The 14,355-nt window shown below is 31.6% G+C and overlaps 1 protein-coding gene across 2 annotated transcripts; it reads right to left on the bottom strand.

The window, feature by feature from the left end:
• Positions 1-12,299: 12,299 nt before the first annotated feature.
• Positions 12,300-13,321, bottom strand: LOC116199926. Of its 2 annotated transcripts, XM_031530517.1 has the most exons (2): positions 12,763-13,321; positions 12,300-12,720 (listed from the first exon to the last, which is right to left on the bottom strand). In XM_031530517.1, the coding sequence occupies exons 1-2, from the start codon at positions 13,216-13,218 to the stop codon at positions 12,574-12,576; spliced, it is 603 nt and encodes a 200-aa protein (XP_031386377.1). In that variant the 5' UTR covers positions 13,219-13,321; the 3' UTR covers positions 12,300-12,573. The 2 variants fall into 2 exon arrangements, with proteins under 2 accessions (XP_031386377.1, XP_031386375.1); XM_031530515.1 differs by having other exon boundaries at positions 12,300-13,315.
• Positions 13,322-14,355: the final 1,034 nt, after the last annotated feature.

The following is a 14,355-nucleotide window of genomic DNA, read 5'->3' as shown; positions in this document are numbered from 1 at the left end:
AACGGTAAATACATGTTCACAATTATAAAAAAAGAAATACACTCCAAAAAGAAAAAAGACATTATTAATATTATTCATCGAAGAAAAGAAGAGGTACGTTCATGATTGCGATTGTGAATTGTATGGTCATATGGTGCTCATGGACTTTCGAATTGTTCACTCTAATCATGAGGTCTTCTTGGGCAGGTTTTTCAGCTTGAATTTTTCCACATATAATCTCAAAGCTACAGCTTCCATACTTTGACCGTCTTAATTTTTCAATGTATACTCTAGTATCTGGAAGTCCATTGACCTCGATTAATAAAAAAACGTTTTTATACTAAATTTTAGTATAAAAACTTGAGTAGACAGAATGGCAAACTCAATTATTTTATGTATGTAAATTTTTTTAATTTTATTTTTATAATGATAGATAATACCTCTGAACATTTTCGGTCACTTGGCCTAAGATAAAATATGAAAAATTAAAAGTAAAAAAGGTATGAGAACTGAGAAGTTTTATTAATGAAATCTTAATTCAGAATTTTCTAATCTCAAGTCGATAACGAGTACGACTGCATTAGTCCCCATTCTCGGTCTCTGGTTATCTTGAAAATTTCTCGTGAATTATTCTTCACTGCCTTAGAGGATTCTTTTTGAAATCCTTTTGTTTATGTTTTTTTTTTTCTGGTCCTAGAAATTGATTTTGTGGAGTCAATGAGACAACGTTGCTTCGGCCCAATTTGGGCGTCTTTGCAAAGAGTCGTACATGTTGCTGGGGTACTTTGATTGGATTGTCCATGTGGGGTTCTGGAAGCAATGAAGTGGATGTATAACCTCCACACGTACACAATTCAATTGAAATGAAATCGAAATATTTGATATATATATACACCCAAAATTCGGGGTATTTATAAATTGGCAACAAGCATCATCCTTTGTTCTTAACAAAGATTGAAGATTTTTATATTCTTTTGGTGTGAAATCTTGTCATCACATAATACTCTACAGTCGCTGTAGCGAACCTGAACCATAAGTTACATGAAACGAGACAAAGTGATGCAAGAGAATATATGAATAAACCACACTATATATATCTAATAAGATAAATTTTTAAAATTAGATGAAGTTTGATAAACCACCCGCATACCTCTTATTTAATTAATTCCATGAGATAAACTTTCAAAACTATTCTAGCCCACGCGTATATTGTAAAAGAAAAAATAAATAATATATATAGTTCACATAGATGATGATTAAACTTAGGACCTATTAGTTCCAAATTAGCTTTTTCATGTCATTTTATTAAGACTCCATATACACGTATATCTCCTAATTAATTAATTCCACGTGATTAACTTACAAAAGAATATTATAGTTCACGCGTGATGGGAGCGTAAGAAAATAAATAGACAAATCATACCGTATTTAATAATATTAATTTTATAAACTAAATGGGAAGAATGATAAAAATTGTTCGATAAGTTTGCCCTTTTTTTCAATCCTATAAGTTTCATTTTAACTTTTTCAGCTCTAAACGTTTGCTCCGTTAAATACTTATTGTTCAAATCGTGACTGACCGTTAACCAGTGCTGACATGGACGTAAACGGCGATAAATCTTTTCCACTTGTACTGAAAATGCCTATTATAAGGATGGTCCTAAAAGTTTTTCATTTTTTGAACTTAAGTTCTATAAGTTCAATTTTGGAAAAAGTAATTTTAAATCATTTCAAAAAGTGACAGTCTTAGTTTATTCCATAACTGGCCTTTAACGGACGATGATGTGGACTTAAAACCGTAAAAAAGCTTACAAGTGGTAGTTAATATGGCACACGTGGACTAACCATCGCACGCCACTTCAGAAAATTCATAAAGATTTTAAAAAATAAAAATTAGAAAAGTAAATTTAAAAATTGAATAAGATTAACTGAAATTAAATAAAAAGTAGAAAAGATTCAAAAAATTATTTTTTAAAAAATTTTTGAGAATAATTTAAAATAAAAATTAACAGTTATAGTAAAATAGAGGAAAAATTCAGAACAATTACATAAATTAATTAAATTTACAGAAAAATTTGAAAATTTTCTTAAAATATACAGAAAATTCAAAAAAAAATCAAAAATCAAAATGATTATAGAAAGTTCATAAATAGTTCAAACTTTTTAAAAAGATACAGAAAAATTAAATAAAAATAAAATGTTAAGAAAATAATAAATAAGAAAATTAATATTAAAAAATAACTATAAAATTAGAAGTGAAGGATAATTTTCAAACACGTCGAAGAATGAGAAGGGACTAGATAATTATCAAGATATCGAGTAGTGCGAGGTCGTCGGAGGCTCTGGCTAAAAGGGACACCCTTTATGATCGTCCCCCCCCTTTTTTTAAAAAAAAATTAGAACCTTTGGCAAATTTAATTTAATTTAATTTATTTTTATTTTTATTTAATGTAGTTTTTTTATTTTTATAAAATTTTTAATTTTTAATTTTTTTCAAAAAATAAATATTTTATTAATTTCTTAAATTTAAATAAAAGATAAACTTTTAAAAAAATTTACGGCGTTAAGTCCATATCATCATCTGTTAATGGCTGGTATCAATTTATGACTGTTTTTTCAAAATTAAACTTATAGGACTCGAATTCAAAAAATAAAAACTTTTAGGACAACCACTGTTATTTCAAGTGGGAAAAATTTAACACCATTTATGTTTACATCAATATTGGTCAACAATCAGTCTTGATTTGAATCATAAGTATCTAATGGAGTAAACACTTAGAACTATAAAAGCTAAAATAAAAGACTTGATATCTAAAAGGGACATGTTGAGACATATTGTCCTACACGAAAAAATTAAAGAGAAATTCACTGCGCTTATAAGTGATTGGGTCCATTTTCAAACAAAAAGTTCGAACTAATGGATTGTGATACCCAATCACTTATAAATCACTAGATTTCTTGGAATTATAATTCCCAAGGGGACAAACCTGTAGAATTATTTTTATAGCCACGATTTGGCCTTGAAAACTTCCAACACTGATTGAATAGATTTAGATATTTAGATTGGTTACACGAAAGCCCAGCCAGCTTCCTGATCATGAGGCCTATATGGACATTCGCTGAACCGACCGACTAGATAATGATATGTCTCATATGCATTAATAATTAACCGTACTTTGACAGGGTAATATGATATTAATATAAATATAAATATATATATATATATAATTACAACGGTAGACTTAAATCTACCATTAACTCCTCGTGTAATTAAATAGAAATTGCGGTACATCGATTTTCTTTTTTAAATAAGTTCACATTTAATTAACTATTGCATAGTAAATGGGTATAGCGAAGTGAACTACGCTCTTTCCTAACAATCAAGAAATTACGGATTTAATACTCAATAATACTATTCATATCCCTTTATTAGCTATTAAGATTTATATTTCTTTATACTAAAGTCATAGACCTACTTTTATAACTGAAAAGAATAATTATTGTATAGTTTTATTTGGGTACTACAACTATCTGTAATCAATTGGCATAAAGTTAGCTACCTCAATAATAAAAGTGACTGTATATAATACATATCTAATAAGTAAAGAAATGAGTAGCCCGGCCAGTGGTTATAATAGTTAGACAACCGATATATATAAAATTTTCCTTATGCAGCATATGAAAATGGACTCATTAAATAAATTAGATATTCAGAAAAAGGTGAAAATTACGCATTAATTCTGTGTCGGCCAAAACTGAAAGACAATATATACACATATATATATATATAATGGCAAATCCAAGTCACTCTCTATAGTAATTATATAAATTAATTCAATCGTTTTCATTAAACAATTTCAGATATATAGATACGAAATCTTTATGGTTATATTAAAAAATGTTATTAAAAGAAGGCCAACTCATATGATGCCGAACAAGTGGAGTCTCGGGGAATAGCGAAAGATGCATTACCCGAGATATAAATAATTGAATGAATCAATAAATAAACGACTAGATAGATAGATAAATAAATAAATAAGTTTAATTTCAAGTTAGCCCTATAGTTTGTGGGCAGAGTAATTCACCCCCCCCCCCCCCCCCCCCCCCCCCCGGTGGAGTTGTTTCCAGTTATTCCCGATAGATTGTGCAACAGAAACCATCGGATCGTTTCTTCCATATCACTAACGCCGTCAAATTTCAGGACGATGCCAAGCGATATGTCACTCACTGCACGTTAGAGGAGAGCTATGTAAGAGATCGTCCTGTCGAGAACTGAAAATATAATTATATCCAAATATTTCATTTGGATTTTCCCTTTCTCTTTGAGTGTCTCAAAAATATACAGAGTGAAAAATCAATAGTGGATAAACAAATAGGTTGAACTCGGGAATTATTCGAGGAAAAGAAAATAAGAATCAAACTAGTATGCGCTTTATGGACAAGAAAGGAAGAATCAAAACTTAAATGTCAAATATTAATTTTGATATCAATGCTTTTAGATAACTACTAATTGACTTAGCCCAATCGCCGAATTGAAAAGCTATTGACTGGCCCAATACGAAATTGCATACATTAACTTTTCATAAAGTCGCTAAAGCAATAACGGATACGGCACGGCCGCCCTTTCAATTTCAAGCCGTCCTAAGAAAGTATCCCACTTTGCCTAATTTGTGTCGCTCCATCTATCCCTTACATGTAAGCAAGGTTCATTTGTCCATGCATGGTGGTGGAATTTGATTCGAAAAACCATGACAAGGACTTGCCCTGTTAAAAAACGAATTTTATCTATCATATGAAATTTTAAAACTCACTCAAAATACTTTGTGATCAAGGTAACAATACTTATGAGGATTAGATACAATTAATAGAGTAGAAATTTTTTGTATTTGATTAAAATACATGTTGATTAAAAAAATATAAGGTTGTAATTTGAAAATTTTGCTTACCGCATATGTACTTCTGAGTTTTGATCCCAAAGTTTTTAAAATTTGAATATTTTTTTATCGGTTACAAGGAAATCTATTAGTTTCAAGGAAATGAAAAGTTCAATGAAAGGGACATAAATAGTCCGCTTCACGGGAATCAAATTTGAAACCTCTTTAATTTTTTAATTTTTTAAATAAGAACATCTATCATTGTACTGCATCAATTTTTTTTTCTAAATTTTACTTTTAATAATATGGTCCACTTTCATATGAATTACACCGACAATTCCAATGCAATCGATCACACATGCATATGTGCATCCATGACTCCATGATATGATGAGTCAGCAAGTGATATAAATGTGTATCTTTTTCCTGTGTGATTTGCGAGCGTAACCAAATAACGCTTGACATATTAACTTAATAAGTTTCTTGATACCGACATGATTTAATTATCTGCCATCGACTGTTCCTGCTCCTTCTGGCATTGACTCTGCAAGTCTATTATGATATCTTTGTCATCCACCCAATCCATTTGGAATACCAATTTCTTTTTACTAATAGGATTTCCTATAAGTTATCCAAATTATTCACGATGAAAACCAATTATCTTAATCTTAATAATTTTAAAGCATGTCCGTCTATCCAAGGAGGCGAGTAATTGGGAGTTCTTTTTTTCCCCAACGGCACACTCTCTTTATTTTTTTTATTTTTTTTTTATTTTAACCCATTTTGTAGTTATTTAGTTTTTTTTCCCGGTGTACACTATTGGATATCCAAAAATTCAATGAGTCTTGAATAATCCTAGCAAGCTAGATTGGCCTACTAACGATTTACTTGCATTTGTATTATTTCTCCATTCACAGAACTCAATCCCGAAATCTTATTTATAAGAAAGATGTGTCATACCACTTAAACAAACTCAGGTTTATTATTGTTATTTAATTTTAATTGAAATAATTTGAAAGGAATTTACCTCAACATAGCAACCTAACGGACTAGCTTTTCCCTTTATCTTTGATTATTATAATTTTTTTTGTGACATTTCTCATCCTTCTATTCTTTCTCATCATTTCTTCTCTCTCTTAGATGAGGAATTATCTTATCATTGTCCATTTAAAATAAATAAAAGAGAGAAGAGGAACGATAAGGCTCAATGCAAAACAGATAAGATCATACTAAAACAAGTAGTTATCTTCTAATTATTATCATTTTTGTATACTCTCATCTTTATCAACCCACGTTGATATAGCACGAGTATCACCATAATTTCATTTTTAATTATGAGAAACATATATCGCTCCGTTTGGTTTCGCAGTTAAAATCACAAAATTTTAACTTTAACTTTAACTCAATACACTACACAACAAAAATACACATTTTCCAAGTAAAATTTTTTAACTTTAACTTTAACTCAATACACTACATAATCATTTGTCTTTTTCCATAATCAAAATCAAAGTTACTTTAACTCTGAAACCAAACGCTCAAATTTTGTAACTCATTCTAGATAGTAATTTACCGCCCTATCTTAAAAAACATATGTAGGACTTTTATTTCTTATTTTCAAATTAATTATCTTCTCAAGCTGATATAAGATCCGTACATATATACTGCTATTATCATTAATATTTCATAAATAACCAAATTATTGAAAACCTCATATAAAATAGTCAATTAATTCCAATGTGTTCAACAAACTTAAATATCTAAATTGAAAACTCCTTAAAAATTGAATTCTTTTCATTCAGTGAGTGTTGGCTTTCATAACTCATACATATGTAATATGTTTATGAAATATAATCTAATTTAAGAAGATATTTTCAACGACAAATAATATGTAATCATGGTAAAAGTATAATAATAAAATTACTTATTAATATTAAATATTTATAATAATTCAAATAATACTTAAATTTTTTTTTCTGCAACAAAATGCGGATTCTCTTTTCCTAGTTCTTAATTAAAAAGCACTTTGTGTTGATAATATAAGTTCCACAAATATACAAAACACATATATAAAGCTTTCATATTTTTTTCGATTATAAGAGGGGCGTATCGATTTAGTACAACGGAATAAAAATCTTAAAGGCATCCATTCAATATTGAAAGTGGAGCATCTTCTCGTTAGAGACAACTCTTTTGTTTGTGGGGTAAAATATCCCCCACTTATAAAGATATAAATAGAAACATACATATATATATATATATATATTATATGTGCCATCAGTACATTTTCTTTTTGCTGGATGATACCATCAGTACATATTATGTGTTCCCCTCCACCAGAGATTTTATAACTTTATCCAAATGTAATGGACAAGGCTTTTCTCCTAGGATTTTCTGTCCTCTCCTCAGGAAACCCTACCCCAAAAAAAGAAAAACAAAATCAGAGAACATGCTCCAATGTTTTTTTGTTTGTGTTTTCCCATCTAAACTCAGTCAGAGGTCGACTTACTATGGTCACGAAATGATTTTAGAGAGTATGAAATTCATGTATCGCAGTGCAATTTGCCGAGTGCGAAAGTTCTTCTAACTGCAGAAACCTAGTTAGAGTTGATCGTGTTAACGAGATAAATATTGCCTACACGCAGCACAAGCCGGTATCTAGTCTAATTTAAGCAGGGGTACGGATAAGATAATATATAGCATGAGAAGAGCATGCAATTCCTTTTACTTTTCTTGTTCTTTTTATATAGCCATCTAAATTCTTTATCACTCCATATGTTTCCATCCATCACCAAGGGGTGTCTTCAATGGGGTGGTTAATGATGAGCCAGTAAGACATGGACATACATGGGGGACAGGGCATTGCCAATCTAGTCCCATAATGTCGTGGCCCCCACATGCCCCAGCCTCTCACATCGTATCTAATTCGTTTGGATCGTGTGGTCCCAAGCATATATCTTCATTGATCATGATATAATCGAATGAAATTAATTCAGTTAATATCGACCGTTAGATTATCATATTGTGTGTGCGTTATTATGGTTTTTTAACCGTACTGTACTGGTCGACCGAACGTTTTTCGCAAGCTATAGCACGTCTGTCCTTGACACGACGTGCGGGTTAGTACTAGCAGCAACAAGACTCAACCTTATTAACGTGATTTGGATTAATAACAAAGAATGCTTGTGATGATTGTGATGCATGGTCGACTTTATTCTAAGTAAAAGCGTAGGCCATAGAAACAAATAATCATTGCCTCAACTTCTGCTCACTCTACTCTTTCTCTTATACACTCATAGTATATATATTTTTTCGATAATGAAACGAGGGCTCATGGTATTTTATTTCGACTACAAAAAGACATGTTTTTTCTTTTGGTAGGATTGCATATTTTTCAGTAGGAAAAAGCATATGAATTTTGGTAGAGATACGGAACGAGCAATAGAGATTGCATCGGTAAACATTGAATCTGAAAGGTCTCGTTTCAGAATTTATTTGATCAGTATTGCTACACTAAATCTCATTTCTCTCGTAACATTTCACCCTATTGAAAGTACGAATTACGTGACAAGTTGGACACAAGAAATTTTCTCAACCAAGCAGGCCTTATTCTCTCTAGTTTTTTTTTCTTTTTTTTTAAATCAATGAATGTCAATTAATAACAAAACGGGTACAAGGGGAAAATGTCCAAGAAAGTACATTACATAATTCAAAAAAATAGTAAATCCACATAAATCATTATAAAGGAAAATACAAATTACTAAAGCATATCAAATCACCATAAATATACTTGTAGAAATCATTTTAGTTGTTGTTAGTTTTCAACCTCTTGCGACTAAATTTTGTGTGGACCCCAGTAAAAATCTGGAAGCAAAGTATAGCTCGATCCATGTAGAGATAGCTATAACTGTAGAAATAGAGTAGCAGAGCTAAGATGAATCTTGAACTAGTATTTGACACTGAAACTCTTCACGAGTTACACCCCTAGACCAAATCAATTAACCAACTTTTAAACAGTCCAACAGTCAAACCAATTGAGCGAAGTTTCTTTGATCGGTTTAAACCCAATCAACCTCTCTAGTTTTTTTCTCTCTCTTTCTCTCTCTTTATCATTTTGGTAAGTTCAATAATACATAAGCACATTGGCGCCCCAGGGCGCAGGTTAGCAACCAAGAGTGCCTTGCGGTGCCAGCAATCAATTAATGTTTCTTTATTTTTTCTTTTAAATTTTTGGAGGGGTAAGATGAGAGTGCCTTTTTTAGGTAAATTACATTAGTAGTTCAAAAGGTTTTATAAATATTTTAATATGATACAAAGTATTTTTTTACTATTTGATAGTACAAAATGTTTCAAAATTATTTCAGTGTAGTACAAATCGTCATCTCGCCATTGACGCCGTCAATCCGTCTTTTACAAGATTCGTAAATTTTGCATCATCATGTAATTTACGCAAAACATTTTGTACTATTAAGTTACAACTTCAAAACATTTTACACCATCATGTAACGTCCCATAAAAATCGATTTTGCACCATCAGCGTCGGTTTGACGACGTCAATGGCGAGATGACGGTTTGTACTATAGTGAAACAATTTTGAAACATTTTGTACCATCAAATAGCAAAAAAAATATTTTGTATTATATTAAAACATTTATAAAATTTTTTAGATCACCAGTACAGTTTACCCTTTTTTTTCTTTCTTTTTATTTTTTCAAGTAAATGCCTTTACAAAATTAAAAATGATTTAGATGCTTTGTTTTTTTGTTAGAATAATTAGATGCCTTGTCTTTTCAGCCTCAGTGCGATTTACATGTTTACTTCACCAATAAATCAAAGTTTGCCTCGTGATCACTATTCCCCAAAAAAAAAAGAGTACCCTCGTGAACTGCACGCAATTGTGAAATGCAAAAGTGATCGAGAAAATATGGACGATGACATGTAAATGTTCCCCCCAAGACAACGTTTGAGTTTACATAGTAAAATTAGGAAAATGAAATATCAATCCCAGTTTGTTTTCAGGGTTAAAATTACAAAAATTTTAACTTAACTCACTACACAACAAAAAATACACGTTTTCCAAGTCAAAAATTTTAATTTTAACTTTAATTCAACACACTACATAACATTTATCATTTTCTACAATCAAAATCAAAGTTACTTTAATTCTGAAACCAAACAGACCGCAATTGTCTTTACCTAGCTCCAACAGAAGGGCCTATTTACTTGCCTACACATGAAGGAGAACTTTAAATCTCGTGAAATCGATTGTATAAAATTTTGATGAGATCGAGCTCTTGTCAACCACCATGAAAATTAGCTCGATCCGTCAAACGATCAAAAAGCTTGAGTACACCACGGTCTTCTTATCATATATATATCGGTTTTTCTGAGATGTAATTTGATGACATGCGGATGGATCATATATACATTCAATATTCCTCCCTCACATGGCAACTGGGGCTCTTAGCATCCTGTCATGCCACGTAAAAGTTCTACCAAACATACAAGTATAGATGTTATATCCCAATGTACAAGTTTAAGCAGATTGTGGAGAGTTGAAAACATAAACAACGTGAAAAATTAGAGTTGTGCCCGCATTACGTGCAGTGCCACACTACTGAAAATAACGGGATTATCGAGGAATTGCGTCCCTCGGTAAAATTTCCTCGATAATCCGTCAAAAAATTTACCGAAGGATTACAGAGGGATACCAGAGGGATACCGAGGAATCCCTCAGTAAAATAATAAAAAAAAATTCTGAGGGATTATCGAGGGATTTTTTCCTCAGGTAAAATTAAAAAAAATATTTTTTAAAAAATAATATATCGAGGGATATTTCCCTACTTAAAATTTAAATTTTTTTAAAATTTTACCCAGGGAAAAATCCCTCGGTAAAATATTACTTAGGGATTTACCGAGGGAAAATTCCTAGGTAAATTAAAAAAGTATGAATTTTTTAATAAAAAGTAAAATAAAATAAAATATTGAATGAGAAAATTAATATTTATTTTACAATAATAATTATAGGGATATATATCACATATAAATTATATTTGTTGAAGAGAATATTATATTTTAAGTTAAATATAAAATTAATTTAATTTAGAATTAAAAGTTTTAAATATTTATCGTTAATATGAAATAAATTAATTTGAATATTCAAAATTTTGGATTTTTGAAAACCATCTATAGATATAAGTATATAAATATAATGTTTACGTTCGGAGCGAGTAAACATTATAACAAAAATTATGTTTACGCTTGGAGCCCAAGTTATAAGTAGATGCATTTTATAGTTACTTACCATTTTAATATTATATATGAAAAGTTTTAAAAAAAAGAATGAATGAAATAAATAATATTAGAAATAAAACCTCAAAATAAATAGCAGTGGAAAACATGTTTTAGACTCATAAGGGAGAGCCTATAAAATTCTCAATTATATTACATTAAAATTTATTTAGATCGGTCAAATAAACGATGTGATTATTTTCAATTAAATATCACGTGCATTATATAGATAAATAATGTCAAATAAAAAATATGGCCCAATTTACCAAGGGATTCAGATCCCTCGGTAAACCTATATACCGAGGGATCCGCCTCTTAGTCATCCCGATATTTTTAGTAGCGCCACTTATATAAATTCAACGAAACACATACCGTAGAATGATAATATATGTGGAGAAAGGGAGAGGAAAGCATAAGAGAAAGTGGAGAAGAGAAAAAATTAGGAAGTAATGAACAGCACAGTTACTGTATAAATTTATTTTTAAAAAAATGTCATTTATGTACTGGCTTTCATAATTCTAATGTATATATATGACACATAGGCATTTTAAAAAATTAAAAGTTAGAGAAATGAGTTTTTCGATATTTTAGATTGAATATGAAATCAAGCGCTATCAACAGAGACTTTCTTTTATTAGATGCCGAGATGATGCTTTACAATTATGTAATGCGTGTGAGATTTTGCAACTAACATCAATAAAATTGATGAACCAAATTGCGTCATCGTTTGAACTGTATAACTGTACTTGCTAAATGCATTTGTTATTTGGCGAGTGATGAATTAGCTTATTAGAAGTTTGTAAGGTACTTAAACAACCAAATAATGATAGAATTGGAGGGTCTTTTTTCCCATATTAATTTGATAAAAGATTTCATATCGCTAAAGTTATTTATTTCACATATTGTATGATATGTGTAAGTGTTGATGACCTATAAGTATCTCAATAAAATTTTTTTTGCATGCATAACTTCATTTTCCCTTAAGTTAGGGTTAACGAGTCAATTTTGTACTCGTCAATCTAGCTATTTGTCATCCTTCTCCATCTCAATTAAGAGTTGAAGTTTTTTTGCTTTTTTGTTTTCGGTAGATAAACAGACCAACGGCCAATAGGATGGACCAATTGAAGTTTAATTATATCAAAAAGAGGAAGAAAATGAGAATAAGCAAAAAATGGAATATGAATAATTTCTTTTTCTCTTCTACAATTAAATTAACTCATCAAGGCTACGTTGGGGGTAATATGCTCATTTACACGAGGGGGAGGGCAGAAACCAAAATAAAAACTTTTTTCATATTTTCGTTTTCACCCTTCATATAACTTTTTCTTTTTTTCCAATAGAACCCCCCGAACTATCCATCTTCTTCTTCTTCGGGGCCATTCCTTCTTTCTTTCTTTTTTTCCTTTTTTGGATAAGTCCCATTCCTTCTTTAATAGTTCACCCCATTCTCATCTCCCTCCATGAAAAGCTCAGACTGCAAGACGGCATAGTAGTTGGCAGCCTCATCTTCGAACTCCCACAGCCCATCGATGGAGGTCAAAGTCGTCAAAGTCAAACCCTCCGCGTCTGCACTGCCACCATTGACAGTAAACAGCGACGGAGACTCCAATGCGCTGCCGCTGCTGCTGGCTCCCTCATCCCTGGTTGGGAGGCCAAGCTCGTCATCGGAGGCTTCGAGCAAGTGCCTGAAGACCCTCTCCCTGTCATCAACTTCCTCCTCGGATGCGGCCGAGGCGACGTCAGATTCAAATTCAGACATCGTCGTGGCAGAAGAAGTCAACAGGTCGACGAGGGAGTCGGAGGGGGAGAGCTCCTGTTGGAGGGTTGTGATGAGGGATGACAGGTCCTGGTGGGTCGTCGACACTTTCTCTTCGTCCTCTTCGAGGAAGGAGAGTATGTGATTGTATGACGAAGAACACGAGGACGAGGAAGATGACTTTTGGCGCTTATTGTTAAGGGTTTGTTCATGATGTTGTTGTTGTTGTTCTGCCTCTTGTTTTAGGGTTAGGTTTCCATGTTCTTCTTCTTCCACTTCTTCCCTTTGGCGCTTGAGAAGTGGCATGTCTCCGGCCATTTCTCAATGAGAGAGGAAGAGAGAAAGAGAGAGGGGGGGGGGAGAGAGAGAGAGAGAGAGAGAGAGAGAGTGGGCAGGGAATAATGTGGGGGTTTGGGTGAGGACGAGGAGAGAGAGTTTTGGGGTTAAATAGAAGTGGAACAAATGTGGGGGTTGCGGTCAAAACGGGAGAAAGGTCGTATTATTTTTGTAACCGAAAAAAAGGTGGCATTATTTTAAATTTTTAATGCATAATATGTTTCTTTCTTTTTTATTCCAATATTATTATTAGAACTCTATTTAATAAAGAAAACTTCTTTAGTGTTCTTGGAGATGGGAGAAAGGGAGGAGACATTCACAGGCTCAAATGAGAGGAGACATATACAACTACAAGCATGATATATAATAATAAATATGTTTGATTAGGTTATACACTATCGAGAGGCACTATTATGGGCAACTGATCATTATTGAATATTTCAATTTCAATCAACATGGGTTAATTCAAGTAATTCGGCGTTAATTTCTCTTAAACAATATTTCAAGTTCGAATTTTTTGAATAAATAAATCATACTAAGAGAACTTTACCTCATTAATGGACATACCCGACTATAATTGAATTAGTAAGAATCTATTGAATTTCGAAGACTATGGTACATATCAAAAAAGAATATTTGCTTTCTTTTCTGGGGGACTATGAAATATGCTCAATCTATTATCTGATCAATCTAATTCTCATTATGGCATTGAATTGCTCTCGCGCACGAAATGTTTTCATATTGAATGTTTACTTAAAAGTTGTAATATTATCTAAAAATTTAGAATAAGACAATTCCTCCTAAAAGTATGAAAAAATGTATATACACTCACACACACATATATATACATATATATATATTTCATTGCAATTCTCGATGCTAATCAATGCCAATGGCATATATAGGTTGTTGGCACTTGGAAGAAACTTCTCATGTATATAGCTATCAAGAAAGTTAGAGAGTGACTTAAAGATTCCTCTTCCCATGATTAATCACATAAAAGTTGAACTTCTGTTGTCTTATTCAAATGGTTTGACATCTCTTTTTCTTAAGTTTATGATTTTAGATTCGAGTTTTGTGAATGATAAAAATATATTATGTGAGAGTTTACCCCTTAAT

The sequence above is a fragment of the Punica granatum genome, chromosome 3, assembly GCF_007655135.1.
Source record: "Punica granatum isolate Tunisia-2019 chromosome 3, ASM765513v2, whole genome shotgun sequence".
Classification (NCBI taxonomy): domain Eukaryota; kingdom Viridiplantae; phylum Streptophyta; class Magnoliopsida; order Myrtales; family Lythraceae; genus Punica; species Punica granatum.
The sequence above is the reverse complement of the archived record's forward strand: the minus strand, read 5'-3'. Positions and strand labels throughout refer to the sequence as shown.